The 22541-nt window shown below is 33.6% G+C and overlaps 1 protein-coding gene and 1 long non-coding RNA gene across 3 annotated transcripts in view; both read right to left on the reverse strand.

Annotated features, from left to right (window-relative positions):
• Positions 1 to 1793: 1793 nt before the first annotated feature.
• LOC101882529 (uncharacterized) overlaps positions 1794 to 22541 on the reverse strand; it is a 36205-nt gene continuing 15457 nt past the window's right edge. For both annotated transcript variants that reach the window (XR_015502643.1, XR_015502642.1), the window contains exon 3: positions 1794 to 4508. This is a non-coding gene — a long non-coding RNA (uncharacterized LOC101882529). The remainder of the gene's footprint in view (positions 4509 to 22541) is intronic.
• Positions 18315 to 19934, reverse strand: mafbb (v-maf avian musculoaponeurotic fibrosarcoma oncogene homolog Bb). The gene is given in 1 exon segment (NM_131842.2): positions 18315 to 19934. A coding segment is annotated over 1 exon segment (957 nt). The 5' UTR covers positions 19740 to 19934; the 3' UTR covers positions 18315 to 18782.

The raw sequence follows: 22541 nt of genomic DNA on the forward strand, positions 1-22541 counted from the left end.
CGGCCATCACAGAGCGTCTAAATCCTGTGACTGACGAACATGCACTTTTCTCACACCGCAGAGAGGTTTTCTGCAGACTCAGTGCTTTGTTTATCGTCAGTATTTATACACTTCTTCTTTATGGTGGCTTTGCCGTCAGGGAGTGGCACGCTAGACTCTTCTCACTATCACAGTTTGTTATGGATGTGACGCTGCCATCCTTTCCCACAAATGCGTTTTCTTTTCTTTTTTCTGTCTTCATAATAGAGATAAATACCCAGAGTCAGACATTTGCATAAATTTGATAGTAAAAACGCCAGAGGTTACAATATAAGGTGGCTACTGCTTTCTGCTACTAAATATCACTTTTGCCTCAAATGTGAGAGAGGTTTCACTGGCTGACCAGTGAGATGAGGTGCGAAGTATCCCTGTCATGAAACCATAAGTCAATTTTGACAACATTTTTAAGGCAAGACACTGCAAAAGTCCTTCTTTATGCATCAATTTTGAGATTTTGATACATAAAGAGTTTCAGAAAACTTTTAAAATATGACTGCGAGTGTTTGTTTAGTCGAACTTTATCAATTTGTGACTGTAGGTTTTAATTTGAACATATTTTTACACTGGGTTTCAAAATGTGTAAAAATGACATGATCAATTACTCATGACAGCATGTTTTTTTGTTCATTGTAACTTATTAAACTAAGTTATTGTTCTAACTTAATTTTTTAAGTTACGCAAGCTGTTGGAAGTCAGTTTAACTTGATAATGTTCAATGGACTCATTAGTTTAATTTAATTCAACCTAAAAAATTTAAGGCAACCAGGGTTTTCACTGTAAACAAACAGCAGATATCTTTTTTGTGTGTAAAAGTTATTTGTTTTAAGTATTTATGTCTGCTTTTATAAATGAAATTCATAATAATGATTTGAATGATGTGGTTAAATCATTTGTAACAAATAATGAAATAATAAATAATATGTATATAGCTAATTCTGGCACAACATGTCATATTGTACACTGTCCCTGAATAAAGAAAGAAAGAAAGAAAGAAAGAAAGAAAGAAAGAAAGAAAGAAAGAAAGAAAGAAAGAAAGAAAGAAAGAAAGAAAGAAAAAAATTACTGTTTTTGAGAAAATGTGGACACCCTTTATTTATCTTATTTCAAACTCAAATGTCAGCAGTTCATTATGTGAAACTGGAAAAAACGAAATAAACTGAGAATGACATGGCTTTTTACATATTTTCCCTATTTCCAAAAATGTATATACAAACCTCTGTCATATTGACAATCTGGTGAATGCATTTTATGGATGATTTGTATTTTCAACAATTTCTTGTTTCTTTTCAACAATTGTTTATCTGAATAATCTAGAATAATGACACCTTTTGCCACCTTCCCCCTTTTATTCCCTTTTTCATTTCCTTTTATCCCTCTTTTTTTGTTTTGTTTATTTAATTTTTAAAAATTAATTATTGTTGTTTTTCCTCTAAATTGAAAACCAAGATGTAAATATGAATAAATAAATATTTAAAATCTTATATTCTTAGGCATTGCTTATAAAAGTGAAGTGCAACAAATAATTCTATTAGTTAAATATTATTTTATAATATAATTTAATACATATAACAATACAATAATAATTACTATACTATGACAATAATTTAACAATAAGAAGCTTTATTAAAGCCTGGAATATTGAGGAATGATGCAGTTTAAAAAGGTTTTTTTAAGAGGAATTTGTTTGTACAAAATATGCTTGATTGTACATTTTATTCAACAACAACAACAACAACAAAAAGTAAACATCTATCTTTTTGGTTTATTTTATCAATTATGGAGTGATGAAGAGAGATTCTTAAAACCTTACTGTAATATGTGAAAAAAAACTATAAGTTTGAATCTGACTACATCCAGTGTTCATATGTTTGTGCTAGCACAATGGCAAATAATTGATGAAACAATGCCTCGTTTTGATATTTAATCATATAATATTTGAAAACTTGTAATAGAAAAATCAGTCAACGAGGCAAGTATGATCATACCTTTTTTACACCATAATAACATACAGTTGAAGTCAGAATTATCAGCCTCCTTTGAGTTTTTTTCTTTTTAAAATATTTCCCAAATGATGGTTAACAGAGTCAGAAAATTTTCACAATATGTGTGATTTTTTTCATCTTCTGGAAAAAGTCTTATTTGTTTTATTTCGGCTAGAATAAAAGTAGTTTTAAATTTTTTAAACACCATTTTAAGGACAATATTATTAGCCCCTTTAAAGACAATAACTTACCTAATTACCCTAACCTGCCTAGTTAACCTAATTAACCTAGTTAAGCCTTTAAATGTCACTTTAAGCTGTATAGAAGTGTCTTGAAAAATATCTACTTAAATATTATTTACTGTCATCATGATGAAGATAAAATAAATCAGTTATTAGAGATGAGTTTTAAAACTATTAAAAATGTGTGAAAAAAAATCTCTCTGTTAAACAGAAATTGGGGGGAAAAATAAACGGGGGGCTAATAATTTTGACTTCAACTGTACATCTTAAGTCATAAACACTGTCTGGTTGCATGAAGCAAACTTTTGTTTTGAGGAACAGATGAGCGTCAGGTTGCCAGATCCTCTCTCATGTGGGCTGACTTTCTGGTTTTCCAGCAAATATGAAAAAAAACTGACGGCCGTGTGTTTGACTGAAAATGAAGTGTTTGTCAGTTTCACAGGGTGTTTCTTCAACACTGTCTCTGTGGATTTTCAGAAAATGAACTTTTTGAACAGTTTCGGTTTCATGCGTAAAATGTTTTACAATAGACTGCCATATTAAACTGATCAAATATGATTGCAAAATGTTTGATAAGTCTGACAAGTTACATATATATTGTAAGTCACAAAATCATTGCTATAAATGTTTCATTTAAATGTATAAAACAAGGGTGTATTGATCAAAAGTGACAGAAAAGACATTTATTTTGCTAAGTATATAATTAAAAAGATACTACTCTTCACCTTTTTGTTAAGAATTTTTTTAATCAAATATGAAATGGATTAGTTAATACATTTTAAATTCCTTAATAAAATTAATTACAGTTTTTACAAAAACTTACTGTAAAGCACCGTGGCTGTTTCACCATTGATAATATTAGGTTAATAAACTATTACATAAATAATTTTAAGTTTCTTAAAAATGCATTTTGTTAAATAATAAAAATAATGGTATATATGAACTAAGCATACATAAATTGTACTTTAAAAATATTTTTGCAAGTTTGAAAATCTCATCTAAATACTAAATAAAAACTAAGTAGATGTAAAAATACATTTGAACTAAACTAATAAAAAAATAAAAACTCAATAACTTTTTTTTTCAAAAAGACAATCAGACAAACAAACAAACAAACCATCCCCAAACGCTGACAATTACATAAAATATTACAAATGTATCTGTTTAACAAAACAAAAAAAAAAAAAAAATCTAAACAAAACAAAAGAAGCCAGAACTCTCTTAAAATACAATTTTCAGAGTTTAAAGGATTGGAGAGTTTCGCAAAGTCTCCTGAATTTGTCCTGTTTGTGATTGAGGTCAAAGTTACATTTTACCAGTGGAAGAAAAGTTGACAACTGAGAAATCTACATGGAAATAGCTGAAATTTCAGAAGTAGACCATTTTAGTATTATACATTTCTTAGCCAGAAATGTAAGAGTTGTAAACAGAGGTTTGAGGTCTGACTAAAAAAAAGGTCTTCAGGAATGTCATTCAAAAAAAAAAAAAAAAACGTAAGAGGGAGAAAATAAAACGGTTTCCTATTATCTCCTGGATTGCAGAATGAACCCCTCTCCAATATGGTTGGATGTGAAAACAGGAGCAGAATAAATGAAAGAATGTGCCCTTACAAGTTTTGCACTTAAAATAGAGGTCGGAACAAGCTGGGAACATTTTATGCAGACGATCAGGAGGGAAAGAAATTCTGTGGAAAAACCTCAAATTTTGTTAATTTATGGAAACTAAAGTACATTTCGGAAAAATACCATCACATACCCTAGGTTTGGCATCTCTGCTTCACAGTTTATTGTTCACTTGTTATCATAGTTTTTACCTATTTTAAACAAAACAACATGAAATAAGTTCAACACATGAATTTAAATGGCACTAAAACCAATGACCTTTATATGGTGTTTGAATACATTAAACTGCATTTAAATAAAAACTAGATCCTCTTTGTTTGTCTATTTGTTTATGTATATTGTGTCATCTTTTACTAAACACATCTAGACAATGCAGACTCATTATGTGAAGATGAATGTTGGTGGTTTGCACTTGTAGCTGTGAAATGTCACCTCAGACCTCGTCAGTTCCTCATCATCGGCCGACGGTACAGACTGTGAGTTTCTGATGCCCTGATGGAAAAGTGCTGACCTGATGATGCTCAGGTCTGATAATGTCTCCTGAAGCCTAAAGCCTGTGTGTCTGTGCTGGGAAAGACGGGCTTCCACGTCCTCCATACTGGTCCTGTTTCACCGCAGCATATCTGACAGACAAATACAGCAGTTGAGCTAAACGTTGAGCTGATTATTTATTTGAAAGTTTACTAATATTTACAGCCACAGAATTATAAAGTTTTATTAACTGATAATAAAATAAAGCTTACAAAAAATGAACTAACTTAAGCTATGGTGTAGATTTAAAAAAAAAAACTGTTAATAAAGCAAATATTAACGGAGAATGTATGAATATACTAGATATCAAATTCCATGTGTTCTTAGTTTGTGATATTTTCCAGTGATTTCGGAGCGAAAATTGATTCTACATTTTTTTACAGCACAATGGAAAATGATGGAAATGATGCTTCGTCACAAATTAAAAATAAATTTCACAAACAAACACTCAAACACAATGAATTAAACTTGAGAGCAATTTGAACATTTTGTAATTTTGAAGAAGAAACTGAAAATGTATTTTACTGTAAAAAAAATTTCAGTAATCTGTGTTTTTACAACTTTGACTTTTTATAAAGTAGCTGAAATAAAATGTTCATTAAATTTTTTTGTCTAATTTTATTTAGTTTTTATGGATATAAGATAAACATAAAAATAAAACACAGCAATTAATCTGCTTAATCTGCAGTCATATAAAAACAACAACAAAGTTTGAATTAAGATATTATACTTTAAGTGTTTATTTTGTTGTTTAGATTTTAATATAATTTTTTAAAAATATGTATATGCTGCTTTTTTATTTTAAACTAAATAAATTAAAGTAAACTAAAATCTAAAATAAATTAAATAAACTAAAACACCCCCCCCCCCATTTTTTTTGACAAATTTAAAAAATAAAAAATAAAAAAAATAAATAAATATAATTTAAAACAAATGAAGGCAAAATTAACAAAATTACAAACTACACAAAACTAAATAAACCCTTTGAAATTTAAGAAAATATCAAAATGAATTAATAACCTTATCATTGAACAAAACTGCAATAGCATATCATTGAAAATTTTGTTCTGGATAATAGGCAGTGACACAACACAAAACTACTCTAACAGCAGCACTTCATTCATCCCTCTTATTAAATGAACATAAATCATTTTAAGAAACATTTATGATATTTTGAACTGATACAAACTTAGGTTGTAGCAGTTTTGGACAATCAGGAATATTGTTGCTATATCTGCAGTGAGCATATCCAACCATTTGCATTGTTGCGCACGAGCAATTGAACAATTGTCATGTACTCTATGTTGTGCTGCTACATTTGACCCCACCTACACTATATTAAGACAAAGCATGGTGGAAGTTTGCATTCTAAGAAAAAAAAAAAGTGTTTTTAATTCCATGGAACATGACACATTTTCAGCTGATTGAGAAATTTCACTGAGGATGTAACAGCTGCTATAAAGCACAAGTATACTTTGGTATTAACATGCACTCTAGTATGGAAGGCTGTCGGGGCAAAAAAATCCTTAAATCTAAATGCTTGAAATGTAACATATCCAATGTTAAGATGCCAATTTCAAACATGTTTCCTTAGTAATTTAGATCCTTTATAACTGTAAATCTTTCATTATCATCAATTTTCATTGCTGTTATTATAAAAGGTTAATATGGCAAATAAAAATTTAAATTAAATCGGATTTTGTCAAGAAACACATTACCCAATAAAATTGCTGTATTTGTTAAATGTTTTGCATATGTGAATATCTGATCTCATGAATATTCATAGGTATTTGACATAAAGAGTGGTTCTGCCAAATGGACATTTATTTTTCTTTGCATTAACACTAGCTCTGTTTCCATCCACATTTTTGATGCACATCTTGGAATATTATATAAAACTGCATAATGGAAACGCCAAGATGCAAGTAAAAAACTTACAAGAATAAACTTTTTATCCATCAAGAAACACATTTACCGACTAAAGTCCAGCATGCACATCAAAAAAGTAATCCAATTATGTTTTACCAGATCGTATAATAACAAAAAAAGGCGCAGAAATCTATTTTGCATAATTGGATTATTTATAGTATGTAAATGTACAATACTGTCTCCTATTAAACATTACATAAGTGTTGGGGAAAGTTAGTTTAGAAAGTAATGCATTACAATATTAGGTATATCCCCTAAAAAAGTAAATAATTGTGTAACTTAGTTACTTTTTATAGTGAGTAATGAGTTCCGTTTCTTTAGAGTTACTCTTGCGTAATTTTTCGTATCTGGCTGATGCTTTATCTTTATCAGAATTGTTTTTTTTCTTTCTTTTTTTAATAGAGGAGCTCTGCAATTAACAACGCGCTGCATAACCTTCATTTACCTTTAAAAAACACAAAAAAACAATCTGAAACTATGTTATCTGAGAACTTCCTGACTAAGAACTATGCATGCCGTATATACTGTACAAATTATTAAAAGTTAAAACTAATGCGTTTGCTACTTTTGTACTATTTGTCTTAAGTAAAATCACTGTTCATTGAGACAATCTGTTTTTCCTTTTGCTTCGATGCGTTCAAAATAATGAACACATTCTCTCATTGACTGCGTGATTCTTTGATGATGGTTAGGTTTAGGGGTGGGGTTTGGTGCCACACCTCCTTTTAAAAATCATACATTTTTGTAAGACTGAACTAATCACTAAACTGACAAAACGTAAGATAGTTAGTTTGAGATCAGGATGAATAATGAGATCAACCTGTAAACAATGGTATTGTGATGTACATATACCAAGATTGGATCTTTTTTTTTACAAAGAGTATTGGTTTACTGGTGTATATAAAGATACATATGTCAAATTGTATTCCTGTATACTAAGAAATATGCAAAACTGCTGCCAGGGCCACTCAAACTGTTCATATTAAAATCCCAAAAAATCCCTTATAGCAAACTAATGGGAACAGGGGTGTGGTTAAGAATATTGCTGCTGAAACCATCAAACACTGAAACAAATAGTCAGACTTTAACTGAAAATTACCAAAACAAGCTATTTTTATTTAGCGCACAGATTAATTGTTCACCTGAAGAATAAACATTATCAATTTAGATTTTACACCAACTTTAACCAAGCATGCAACACACGTTTCCCAGCACAGTGCTGGGTTGTGGCTTGAAGGGCATCTGCTGTGTAAAACATATCCCAGAGTAATTGGCGGTTCATTTCACTGTGGCAACTCTAAATAAATCAGGCACTAAGTCGAAGATGAATGAATGAAAATATAGCTTGCACGAGCACTTTTGGTTGTTTTTCCACAAGGTGGCAGTACTGAACCAGGCTGTTTATTCACAATCAGCGAAGAAACAGAGATGGAACAACAACAAACTACTGAAAACTTTAAAACACCCAGAAGTCTGCAATAATACAGGGAGTGCAGAATTATTAGGCAAATGAGTATTTTGACCACATCATCCTCTTTATGCATGTTGTCTTACTCTAAGCTGTATAGGCTCGAAAGCCTACTACCAATTAAGAATATAAGGTGATGTGCATCTCTGGAATGAGAAGGGGTGTGGTCTAATGACATTAACACCCTATATCAGGTGTGCATAATTATTAGGCAACTTCCTTTCCTTTGGCAAAATGGGTCAAAGAAGGACTTGACAGGCTCAGAAAAGTAAAAAATAGTGAGATATCTTGCAGAGGGATGCAGTACTCTTAAAATTGCAAAGCTTCTGAAGCGTGATCATCGAACAATCAAGCGTTTCATTCAAAATAGTCAACAGTGTCGCAAAAAGCGTGTGGAAAAACCAAGGCGCAAAATAACTGCCCATGAACTGAGAAAAGTCAAGTGTGCAGCGGCCAGATGCCACTTGCCACCAATTTGGCCATACTTCAGAGCTGCAACATCACTGGAGTGCCCAAAAGCACAAGGTGTGCAATACTCAGAGACATGGCCAAAGTAAGAAAGGCTGAAAGACGACCACTACTAAACAAGACACACAAGCTGAAACGTCAAGACTGGGCCAAGAAATATCTCAAGACTGATTTTTCTAAGGTTTTATGGACTGATGATATGAGAGTGAGTCTTGATGGGCCAGATGGATGGGCCCGTGGCTGGATTGGTAAAGGGCAGAGAGCTCCAGTCTGACTCAGACACCAGCAAGGTGGAGGTGGAGTACTGGTTTGGGCTGGTATCATCAAAGATGGGCTTGTGGGGCCTTTTCGGGTTGAGGATGTAGTCAAGCTCAACTCCCAGTCCTACTGCCAGTTTCTGGAAGACACCTTCTTCAAGCAGTGGTACAGGAAGAAGTCTGCATCCTTCAAGAAAAACATGATTTTCATGCAGGACAATGCTCCATTACACGCGTCCAAGTACTCCACAGCGTGGCTGCCGAGAAAGGGTATAAAAGAAGAAAAAATAATGACATGGCCTTCTTGTTCACCTGATCTGATCCCCATTGAGAACCTTTGGTCCATCATCAAATGTGAGATTTACAAAGAGGGAAAACAGTACACCTCTCTGAACAGTGTCTGGGAGGCTGTGGTTGCTGCTGCACGCAATGTTGATGGTGAACAGATCAGAACACTGACAGAATCCATGGATGGAAGGCTTTTGAGTGTCCTTGCAAAGAAAGGTGCTATATTGGTCACTGATTAGTTTTTGTTTTGTTTTTGAATGTCAGAAATGTATATTTGTGAATGTGGAGATGTTATATTGGTTTCACTGGTAAAAATAAATAATTGAAATGGGTATATAATTGTTTTTTGTTAAGTTGCCTAATAATTATGCACAGTAATATTCACCTGCACACACAGATATCCCCCTAAAATTGCTAAAACTAAAAACAAACTAAAAACTACTTCCAAAAATATTCAGCTTTGATATTAATGAGTTTTTTGGGTTCATTGAGAACATGGTTGTTGTTCAATAATAAAACGATTCCTCAAAAATACAACTTGCCTAATAATTCTGCACTCCCTGTAAGTGATTAGTTGTGAGGATAAAAAAATATCAGAAACTCTAATAAAAAGACGTTCAATCGCTCGCAGTTTATGGAAAGAAAATTGATAAATCTTTGTCTCCAGATTTAGAAATGAATCGTCTTCACCTTCAGACATCAGCAGGACACAGGTTGCTGGGTGAAACATTCAGGATGCAGCCATTGTGGTTCCAGAGTTACGACTTTTTGTCAACTCAGTGCTGTAAGTTTGTGGTTTTAAAATAAAAGAGTGCACATGAGGTTTCAACAAAAGCATGACCCAGTGAGTTTTACGGCCGGTTTAATCCTGTACTTTAGCCAGGCTAAAAGGCAAGTGTATCAGTGGCAGAGGTCTGTGCGGGAGGAGGAAGTGACAGTGTGGGAGGAAGCCTGAATTCTCCTTAGTCGGTCATGTGTGTGTGTTGTGTGCTCATGAAGTGCTGTCATCAGTTCTGACGCACAACAGACAAACCAGCATCTGCTTATCTGAGGTTTTCTTCTAGAAATTATACAAAGCTGACACACACCTAAACTTGAACTTTTGCAGGAGGGATTTGTAGAAAAGCTGCAAAATACTCAAAATAGTGCAAGAGTTTGTGCAGCAACAACAAAAAGTCTATTATTTCCTTCTCATGGATGTTGCTTTGAATGTGTCTTTTTTGCGAAATTTTTTTTAACTTGAAATCTAAAACAACAGCAGGCTTTTATTTTATGGACAAAACAAAGACATTGTTAAACAGCCAGTGGGTACCTTGATGTCGAAATAACATCAGCAATCATGTCAAAAACATTTCATGACCTGATGTTAAGATGACATCAAATAGACTTTGACGTCCAAAAATGATTACATGACATGTAATTTAATTGCTATTTGAGGCCAATATTAAAGTCAATTTAATGTCATTTTGATCTACTGTAGGTAGTTTACATGTATTGTAGAGATACAAAATCCAGAGTATATTTGTAAGTTGGAATTAAAGCTTTGAGATGAATAAAACTTTCCTTATATTAAATTTGTGTCATTATTTTGATGGTCAAAAGTCCATTAGTGTGTGGATGTCAAATAGACATCAAGGTTTTGGCATGAAATTGACTTGCATTTTTGACATGTTTTTTATGTTGTTTTCATGTCATGTTTCATGAGATCAAGGTACTCACTGAGTCAGGCTGGGCGATATGGCAAAAATGCAATCTCGATAATTATTTTCCATTTTGAATGATAATGATATATATTTCAATATCAGTTGTTAATGCTTCCAGATTTAAATTAGTACCCCAACAATGACTGAAGTCACAAATATTAGAGGGTTCATAGATGGCATATTTTTGGCTGGTAAATTTTCGGTGGCCAAAAATTGGGTCCATCACTTATATCAACACACTAAGATTACCATGTTGCACATTTCTGCTGTGTGATTGGCTCTTAGACCAATATAGAGTAAAAAAGTCAAGAGCTTATCGTTGTTATTGACATAATATCATTTCATTTCATATCATTTAATCGGCCCAGTTCTACCGCTGAGTAACTTTATGGTTAACAGAAGAAAGTTCCAGGTAAATTTTGGGCAAACAATCCATTCGCTCTATAAAATAATAGTCAATTAACAGTTTTCCGTATTTTATGATCCACATCAGACTCTATTCTTCACTCTGACAACTTTGCTGTTAAAAAATGTTTCATTTATTACATTTTTTATTATTTGAAACAATATATGAAAATTTAAAAAATCATATATACAGAAATAAATCTGTTACATAAAAGAATAATTAAGTTTTTATACTATAAATTATATGGGACATTCTACCAGAAATGAAATGTGTCCCTGAAATAAAAACATAAATACAGTGAATAAAAAGTATTTCTACCCAAAAAATGTCTGTGGACTGATGGTTGATTTACGTGAGTTGCTCTGTAAAGGAGTATGTCATTTATTTTTTTTTCTTAGATTTTTTTTTCTTTATTATAAAACATTTTACAAATGTACAAACTCTGTCATTGTCCTTTTGTCCTCAGGCCAATTGAACCTACAGCTTTAATAATTTTGTTACGCTAAAAACTGTCATTTAGAATAAAATGCTTCAGAAATAGCATATTAGTTATCATTCACATCAATTAATTCAAACATTAAATTATAAATTCTACAAATAAATTTACAATTGTCCTTATGTTTCTGTCAGTCCTGTTACATTTGCATTAAATTTAACATGAAATGCGTGCATTACACGTTTAAGGCTATGACTCAGAAGTGACATCATTTGATGGAGAAGAAGCTGACTGTCATCAAGGATGCTTTCCATCGTTTAATTGTATGATTTTATGCTTGTTTTTGAATTATTTTTTTGAGGATGATAAGCTTAAGTCAGGCCCTGTCACATTTTCTATAAGTGAAAATGTACGTTTCTGGCAGAATGTCTCATATAATTGTCAATATATCATTTGAATCTACCAAAAGTATCAATAAAAGTAATATGTTAAACATTTCAACATTAAATTTGATTGAAATCAATGTCACAATGCAAATTGAAACCATAAATAAAACAAAACAAAACAAATGAATCATTAAATAAAGTAAACGGTCATTTTTACAGTGTATAACTTGCAAGTTTGCACTCAGAAAATTCAGTTGTAAATTAATCACAACGAAACGCCGTGACACATTAACTTAAGCACAAAAGAAAAGCTAAGGTATTTTCTTGTGCAACATGAGAGCTTTTTTGTTGTTGTTTTTTTCATCGAATGCAGCACTACATCACCTCATAGCATCATATTAAAAGCAGTAGCAGATCTTACTCAAACTGAGTCGGTTCATTGATTGAATGTTCTTGTGAAACAGTAAATCACAAATGAATCACAAACACCCCCACAAGCTGTCAGAGCTCGAAACACAGAAACAAGTGGACATCCTGAACGGAAACCACAAAGCCTGCGGCCGCATTGCATTCCTTCACTTCATCTCCCCTCACTCTCCACCAGAGTCACTTGACCAGACCCCTATTTAGGAAGTGAAAGAGGAAGCTCCATATATCCCCATCCATCCTCACTGCCACACGGCCGCTGCTGTTCACGTGAAGGCTGAGAGAGACAGAGGACACTGGTATTATCCACCCTAGAAAACAGCCTGAGAAGCAGGAACAGACCAGTTCTGACCAGCCGAGTTCTGCTTCAGAGATCAGACACTTTTGACTCAGTTTAGTGGTCAAACTGAACTGGAGTTGCTCTGGTTACTATAGCAGACAGTGTGGACGACCGACAAATTTATTAATTGAGCAAATATTACAATTCTAAATGCCTACATGGTGCAAAGTAATCATTTCAATACAGTTAATATATATATATATATATATATATATATATATATATATATATATATATATATATATATATGTGTATGTGTGTGTGTGTGTGTGTGTGTGTGTGTGTGTGTGTGTGTGTGTATAGTAGTGTTTTCTAAATTCTGTGTATGTTTATTTAAAATTTTATAAATGTATACAGTTGAATCCAATATATTAAACCCCCTAAATTATTAACCCTACTGAATTATTAGGCCCCCTGTTTATTTTTTTTCCCGATTTCTGTTTAACGGAGAGATTTTTTTCAACACATTTCTAAACATAATAGTTTTAATAACTCATTTCTAATTTAATTTTATCTTTGCTATAATGACAGTAAATCATAATTTACTAGATATTTTCCAAGACTTCTATACAGCTTAAAGTGCCATTTAAAGGCTTAACTTGGTTAATCAGGTTTAATAGGCAGGTTAGGATAATTAGGCAAGTTATTGTATAACAATAGTTTGTTCTGTAGACAAACTAAAAAGAAATATAGCTTAAAGGGGCTAATAAGTTTGACCTTAAAATGATTTTTAAAAAATTAAAAACTGCTTTTATTCTATCTGAAATAAAGCAAATAAGACTTTCTCCATGAAGAAAAAATATTATCAAAAATACTGTGAAAATTTCCTTGCTCTGTTAAGCATAATTAGGGAAATATTTAAAAATAAAAAAATAAAAAAGAGGCTAATAACTCTCATTTCAACTGTATATACATGCTGAGTTTTATGAGTATGAGTATGAATCCTGATGAGTGATAAAATACAATTATGGATGCAAATATAATCCCATTTTAGGTCTAAATATAATGTATATAACAAGTACCAATAAAATAGACATATTTACACAATTATAAATGAAATGCTGCAATAATAAACAATAAACATAATTATCAGCCAAATATTATATAGTTGTTGATTTTTTTTCTGTTGTAGAACAATATAACAAATTGACTACTCAACATTAATGGTCATAATAAATACTCAGAATCCTATCTAGATTCATGGTTGCTCATTTTCCATCCAGAATTCATTTACAGTGTCCCCTATTTGTATTGCTTGAGCCTTTTTCTGCGGGTCTGGGTGAGCGTGTGATGCGTGTGATGGCACCTTGGTCAGAGAGCTGAACTGCTGACTCAATGCACAGGCAGAGAGAAGAGGGGGGAAGGAGAGAGAGAGAGAGAATGAGAGAGAGAGAGAGAGCGAGAGAGCCTTTTATTAGCACCGCATATGCTTGAAAACCAATAAACATTGAGAACACCTGCTTAATACAGTCATTTACAGTCTCCTGTGTCTCCATATTATCACTCAGACATTGTTTATTCCTACCAAAACAGCTAAATTGTACAATTAAATATTATTTGAGAGTTTTCAGACAAAATACCACCACATCCATCGCTTTCATAAACATTCAGGATTTAACACTTTCAACACTTTACAACATGGCATGCACTCAGTTAGTTATATAATAATCAACGATGCTCGTACAGCATTTATTAATCTTAGTTCAACATTTCCTAATGCGTTATAAAAATCCTGTGTTTGTTAACATTAGCTAATGCACTATGAGTTAACAAAGGTAATGATAAGCAATTGTATTTCCATTAACTAATATTAGCAAACATATATAAATACTCTATTTCAGAGGTCGCCACAGTGGAATAAACCATGTTTTAAGCAGTTAATGCGCTTCCAGCCACAACTCAGTATTGGACACCCATACACACACACATACACACTCAAACACTACGACTAATTTAGTTTATTCAATTCACCTATAGCGCGTCTTTGGGTTGTGGGGGAAACAAGAGCACCCGGAAAAAACCCACGCGAACACTGGGAGAACATGCAAACTCCACACAGAAATGCCAACTGGCCCAGCCAGGACTCGAACTAGCAATCTTCTTGCTGTGAGGCCACAGTGCTAACCACTAAGCCCCAGTGCCACCCACTATATTAATTGTTTAAATTAAATAATAAATGAAATTGTTCATTGTTTGTTTTTATTAGTACATACATTACCATTAACTATTTGTCCAATATTGAAAAGTGTTACCAAAGTATCAGTGATTCAAGCTGCAATAAGCATATATTAACATTTATCAACAATATAAAGTCCCAAAGATGTGTTAAATATGGGGCTAAATCTACTTCACAAATGGTTTTATTTACTAAAAAAATTATTAGATTATTATTAAAATAGTATTATTTCAGTGATATAACAAATACTAAAAGTGAAAATATAATTTATGACAATGTAAAGGATGGCTAAAAAACATACTTAAGTTAAAATAAACAGCATTGCATTCCACTTAAAATTTTAAAAGAAGTAAAGAAAACTGCCATGGCAGATAGCCTTATAAGCGGTGTGCCAACATATAGTGCTATTGCACTTTGAGCTTTTGGGTTCTGGTTCACTGATTTTTCCAGATTGAACACCCCACCCACTCTTTCCAACTTCCATCTACAGAAATGTAAAATAATATATAAAGGTTTTAACATACACTGCTGGTCAAAAGATTGGGGTCAGGTTTTTTTAAGAGTATTATTCTGTTATTGATATTCTGGTGATTATCAAATCAGCATTTATTAAATGTGAAAAATTGTTAAATTGTGAAATAACTATTTAAAATTTAAATAACTGCTTTCTTCTTGTATGTAGTTCAAATAAAATTATTACACCAGTCATTATTGATTTTATTATTATTACCTTTAATAATAATAATAATAACAATAATAATATTTTTTTTTATTAATGTTAATAATAATATTAATATTAGAGTGATTTTTGAAGGATATTTTGACTGATGACTGGACTAACGAAGCTGAAAATTCACTCAGAAAAGCTTTAAAATCACTGGAATAAATGATTAAATTAAATTATAAACTACTTTTGAACAGTAATTTTATAGTGCAATAACATTTTACAAATTAAAAATTTGTACTGTTTTTTATTAAACAGTGAGCAGGCCTTAGTGAGCAGGAGAAACTTATTTTAAAACATTAAAAAATCCTACTGACCCCAAACATTTGACCATTCACTGGTATTATTCAGTATATATAAATAATATTCAATACTTTCAATATTTGTGGCACTCTTAATGATTTTAGTAATGTAACATAATTTTTAAAAATGTTTGATTAAATCTACAATATAATGTAATGAATAAATATATTTTTAGATTAAATTATACAACTTCACTTACTGTTCAGTTTATTGTCCCTATTATACTAACAGCGAAAACAAACAAAAAAGCAAACAAACAAACAAACAAACAAACAAACAAAAAACACAAAAATAAATCCTAAAAAGTAAAAGCTAAAAACTAAAAACGAGAAAGGATATTGTTCGTTCATCATACTAAACCCTCTTTTAATAAACAGTTAATTTTGTTAGAGGTCTGATTAAAATATGACTTTGATTAAAAACGCTGCCATTACATGTCAAAGAGACAAAAATAAAATCTATAAAGCGCATAAAACAAGTATATAAAATAGAACAAATATAATAATTGGACATTTCAATAGACTTTTTTGGTGAACTTTTAAAGTAATTTCGCTCAATAGTTAGCTTTATGTGTGAAAACAAACAGCATTGGGTTCTGTTGAGCAGTGTGTAAACATCATAAAGCTTGAATTAAAAGTATATTTTAGTTGGTATTGTTAAATATGTCTAAGACAATCCTTTAAATAAATATCAGAGAAGTAATATTACTTTCTGATTTCATTCTTGCAGCCTAATTTATTTAAAATTTTCACTCAAAAAGACCCATTTACTCAAAAAAAAAACAATGTTTGTTACTATCATTGTGTGTTCTGCATCTATTATTGAGGTCTCTGTGTTCACTTGGGTGTCTATCTAATCTACTGTGCTGTTTACTTAAATGTTTACAAGACATACATTTCAAAAAACATGACTTGAGTCAGGGTTATAGAGTTCAAGTTAAACAAAGAATGAGTAAAATCTCCTTCGAAACAAAGCTGACCACAAATTAAGCAGAATTTACTCAACAATGTCACTTCCACGCAACTTGGTGAAGTAGATTTGACTTGATTTCATATACACTGAAAAAAAATGATGTGTGCAAAACTGTTGCAAACTATTTATTTGTGTTGAATTTAAACAAATTAAATGTAATACTATTCAACTTAATTTATTGGTTTAAATTTAGCCCAAATAAATTGTTTACAAACCCTTAACATAAAAAATAGTACATCCAAGGAATCCTCTTTGAATATTTTTTTTCAGTGTAGGAATATACTTCTGAGTGGAAAATAAATGAGTAAGTTCCACTTGTAGTCTTTTGATAATCTTTTTAAGTGCATATCAAACAACTTACACGGGTCACAAAACTGACTGGAATGAATGTCTAATTTTTAAGAGTCACCTTAGTTCAATTTGTATTGATCACATTCCACAATGCCTATAAAGTCATCTTGACTTATAAATGGGAAGCTGCTCGGAATAGAAAGTGACCATAAAGCTGTATAGCTTGGTGAAAAACTGCATCTGCACCTGTGACCCTGTATTGCACAGGTGGCACGTCATTACGGAAGGGTCAGTCTTGCACTAACTGTTAAGCAGCAGTTGACAAAAAGGTCGGGGGTTAAAGGCTGTTTTGCCACACATGTTGTTTGGATCTCGAGAAAATGAGAGTTGTGTAAGCCAAAAATAACAACTAGTGTTTGAGCATCTATTTTTGTCAAGAGTTGTGAAAGTGCATCAGCATTACAGTCATATGCATTTGCTGTACAATTTGTACACTTTTAGCTTTGCGTTGTAGCAAAATATTCTACTGCTACACATTGTCCGTGATTTTAGAGTTTAGATTACTCATTTTTCTCGTAAAGCTTGTCATAAAGGGGCAGGCCTTCCAGCAAAACTTTCAGTGTTATTGGAGTTCGTAGTACAACAATTACTTTCAAGAGGAATAAAACAACAGTTCAGATGGATGGTCTTTGCTTTCCTCTGAAGGAGAGGGCAGAGGGCTAAACTTATTTCCACGCTGGTACAATCAGTGGCGTGCAGCTCTTCTCTGAGTCTCTGGAGTCATTAGAAACACAGTTGTCTCAGGAAACAGCCGCTGCGTGAGGTCAAAGGTTGTTGCGAGTAGACATACCTGTGTACTGGGATTTTTTTTTATGTTCTCAAGGGTTTCAGATCAATCTGTGTCAACATTTTATGAGCCATGTTTTTACATTGATTGCTTACAGCTTAAAATTGGAACATTTTTTGCATTGGCGTTAGTGGATGAGGAACATTTAATCTTTGTGCAATGTTGAATTGCACAAATGGTTTCTTATATTCTTTATAATGGAGTAATATTATTTTACAAAAATACCTGAGAGATATTTAACACTTAAAAATGGTGCTTCTTTTATATTGTTAAACAATACAGTTTAGAAATTTTATTTTTGGCATTAATGTTATGAAAACAAAAGTTATTTATGATAAAAAATTATTTAGATTAAACAAAAACTTATTTACATTTTAAACTGGTCACTGAAGGGCTCTTTGTGGAACAAAAAGTTGCCTCTTTAAGGCAGTTGTGCAAAAACATAACACAAAGAATATATTAGGAAACACAAATAATATTTTTCTTTCAACAAAATTTATTTTGGAGGTAAAAATTAATTGCAAATCAAAAATAATTTCCCTTTCAAAAGAGTTTCGATGACAATTCTTGAAAATGTTACAACTGATTCGACAAACAAATAAAAGATATACAAAATGTTCAAACAAACAAACAAACAAACAGTGCAATGCATCTATTGCCAAAAGGGTCAAATGTCATTTGCATAGCTGAGATGGCGAAAACCAGAAGATAAAAGATACATTATCAAAACCAGCTTGACATGTCAGAGATAAAGTTGAGTGAAAATATAAAATACTAGATAACAGAATAAAAACTTTTCCCCTGCTGACAAAAAGAAAACAAACACCTAAAACCAGTCTAAAAGTTTGTTGGACTTGCAGATCATTCTTCAACTGGACAGACCAGCAAACAATCTTATGCTGCTTTTATATATAATATTTAAGAGAACTTCTAAGTACACAGAGAACTATCGCAAATATTCGGGCGATGATGGGTTTTCACAAGAGGGTCCATTATTGCTCTGGCAGCTCATTCCGACCACCAGCCTTTCGCACTTGAGTTTATATGCGTCTCTCTCGCGCACCAGCCGACCGAGCTCGTGCTTCAGCTGCTCCACCTGCGTCGCCAGGCTCGTCTTCTCGTGCTCCAGCAAGTGCTTCTGCTGAACGCGTTTATGCCGACACGACTGCGCGTAGCCGCGGTTTTTTAAGGTACGACGTTTCTGCTTGAGGCGGATAATATCGTCCTTGCTCATCCCGCGGAGATGTCGGTTGAGCTCGCGCACGGACATGGACACAAGCTGCTGGTCGGAGAAGCGGCTCTCTGCGCGCTCGCTGCGCCGATGGTGCGTCTGCTGGAGCGGCTTCAAGTGCGCCGCGCCTTGCGGAGAGCAGTCGAGCTGCTGCATTAACTGCTCCACGCTTTTACCGTGCGCAAACTCAGGGTTGTGAAGATCTGTGTACTGCTGCTGCTGCTGATGGTGGTGATACTGTTGCATGCCCGGCGGGGGGAACTGACCGATGCTCCTGTATCCCTCCATCTCTGCCTGGTGCAGCTGAGGCGGGTGTGCATGCATGAGATTAGAGCTTAAAGCTTCCCGGACGTCCTCGTGGGTCAGTTCAAGGCAGTGTGGGTCTGCGTGCTGCGGGTACGCGCCCGTGCTGCTCAGGGTCCAGTAGAGATCTTCGGTCCTCTGTCCGCTCGGGCTGAAGCTCGGCGAGGAAGGCACGGAGCTGCACGGTGTGCTCATGGGGGTGCTGGACACCGAGCCCGGGACGTGCACGCCGCACTGCTGGATAAAAGAGCGCTCCGGTCCCAAAGCTGCAGCCTCCTTCTTCACATCAAACCTCATGTCAAAGTCACCGTAGTCCAAATTCAGCTGATTTTTTGCCAGGTCCAGTAGACCGTGCTGCTCCGCCGACATGATTTCTGCTGATGTTTCGATCAAGTAAACAACTTAGTGCTTGTTGGCATTAAAGTTCAGGGGGGAAAACACAATTCCTCCAGTTCTGAATCAAGCTGGATGTGCTCTTCCAACCTCCCTCTTAAACTATTAGCCTGTTTGTCGTCGCTTTTTAGCTTCGGGTGGTCTCTCGGTGACAAGCGCAGGATGTATGTTGAAAAGAAAGTAAATCACGCTGCTTTAAAAGCAGCCGCGCAGTGAGGCCACGCCCTCCGCCCTATCACAGCTGTCAGTCGCACCAAAACACACTTCAAATGTACAAATCTAAAACTCTAAAGAAAACCCGTCAAAGTTTCCCCGTTTCTGATATCCGATAATAATAATAATGTTAAATTAAGTATGTCAATATTTAAAAAAATATATAATTTGTTTTATCAAGCCTAATGTGTACGTTTTTAAGAATAAAAAATGAACAAATGCTGATAACTGACCAACTCTATAAGGCCATTTAAGATTTTATTTCTTCAGTGACAAGCATTACAGGATTAGTTTGGGTGAAAGTTTATTTCCTTGTATTTTCACATGTTAAATTACATAAAATTAATAGCAGGGGCAGCACGGTAGCTCCGTGGTTAGCATTGTCGCCTCACAGCAAGAAGGTCACTGGTTCGTGTCCCGGCTGGCATTTATGTGGGGAGTTTGCATGTTTCCTCTAGGTGCTCTGGTTTCCCCCACAGTCCAAAGACATGCGGTATGGGTGAATTGAATAAGCTAAATTGGCCATATGAGTGTGTGTAAATGAGTGTGTATGGGTGTTTCCCATTACTGGTTGCAGCTGAAAGGGCAACCACTGTGTAATGCTGGAATAGTGGGCAGTTCATTGCACTGTAGCAACCTCTGAAAAGAGACTAAGCCGAAGGAAAATGAATGAATGACTGAAATTAATAGCCACATTTTATCTATTATAATCTGATTGACATTATTTGACCCCAAATTAAAATGTACTCCCCATTTACTCTCCCTCAAATAGTCCCAAACAGTTATGAATTTCTTTTTTTCTGTTGACCACAAACTAAGTTATGTTGGAAATTGTTAGAGACCGTAAATTCGTTGACTTTCATATAGAAAAAACAAACACTGTGGAAGTCAATGGTAAAAAGTGTTCAGCACTTTTCAAAGTATCTTCTTTTGCATTCATCAGAACAAAGAAACTCAAACAGGTTCGTGACAAGTAAATGGTGAGTAAATGATGTGAACTTTAAAATGTACTGACTCTCAGGAGGTGCAATGTACGGCCATATACGAACACTTAAAGTCAGCTTCTCCAGCAACTGTGACCAACAATAATAAAGGCAGAGCACTGCCTCATGCAGCACAAGACCATCAGGGTAGCATGACACTATTATAAAGCTATAGACACATTAACTAAATGACATAAACTGCAATATAACACGGAACTTATATAAATATCTAGATAAACATAATATAAAAAGACACCAATGTACATGGGTTAAAGACAGGATGTACCTTTTTAATGTACCCATGTAGTTTAATTAACAAAAGTTTGAGTTATAAAAAGCATTTTAAATGACAAGTGTGTTTCGAATAAAACTAGTAAAAATATGCATGACATAACCAACAAATATCACAACATTACTCAGTGTAACAGATTTTTGTAGAAAATAAGAAACATGATTATTATGAGCTCCAATTTCTAAAAAAATTTAAAGTAAAAGGTAAGAGACTGGTTGGATAAATGAAGTGTTGTCTTACATTCAGTTGGAAAAGATTAAATATATGATTCGAGGCTCGAAACGCAAGCTCCTAGACAAATGGTCCCCCTTTAATAAATACTTTGAAGAACTCCCTGGCCTTTAGAATACATTTGTTTATTTTATTTATTTTTTTTTCTTTCTATGTTCTTTCTATTTTGTACTCTTTGCATGTTACCAAGCCCTTCATGTCAAATGACAACATATTGACATAATATGATAATTCTTATGATAATAAGAATATGACAATGTATTTTTTACCTTTGACATATTTGGAAGGTTTTGTGATTCAGGATGATATAGCCTGTTTTCTTATTATTTTTTTTTTGTATTAACATGCAGCTCTTTTGTATATTCCTTCTTTTAGATGTTGCTAAGTCTCTCATGTTAAATGATAACATATGGACTGAACAAATATGGTACACTCTGTTTTCTCACTGTTAACTCAGAAAGTCTGGAACGATATATGTTTATTTTATTAATTAGTTCATTCAATCATTCATTTTTTTTTCGGCTTAGTGCCTTTATAATCAGGGTTCGCCATAGCGGACTGAACCGCCAAATTATCCAGCATATGTTTTATGCAGCGGATCCCAACGTAACACTGGGAAACACCCATACACTCTCAATCACACAGATACACTACAGCTAATTCAGCTTTTTCAATTCACCTATAGCATGTCTTTGGACTTGTGAAACGGAGCACCCGGAGAAAACCCACACAAACACGGGGAGAACATGCAAACTCTACACAGAAATGCCAACTGACCCAGCCGAGGCTCGAACCAGTGACCTTCTTGCTGTGAGGTGATTGTGCTACCCACTGCGCCACAGTGATGTCCCTTTTATTTATTTATTTATTTAAAAAAATGTAAATGCCGTGGTTCCGGTGGGGGAGGGGTTATGTACTGCTTTAAATTGTAAATGCAAAAAAATTGCTGGCAGAAGTTTTAAAACAGGTAAAACTGAATGGTTTGAAGAATAGTAAGTATAACAATTTAAAATGCTAAATAAGTAGCATTTTTATTATCTAAAATATAGAATTAAATTA

The sequence above is a fragment of the Danio rerio genome, chromosome 11, assembly GCF_052040795.2.
Source record: "Danio rerio strain M-AB ecotype USA chromosome 11, GRCz13ab, whole genome shotgun sequence".
In the NCBI taxonomy this organism is placed as follows: Eukaryota; Metazoa; Chordata; class Actinopteri; order Cypriniformes; family Danionidae; genus Danio; species Danio rerio.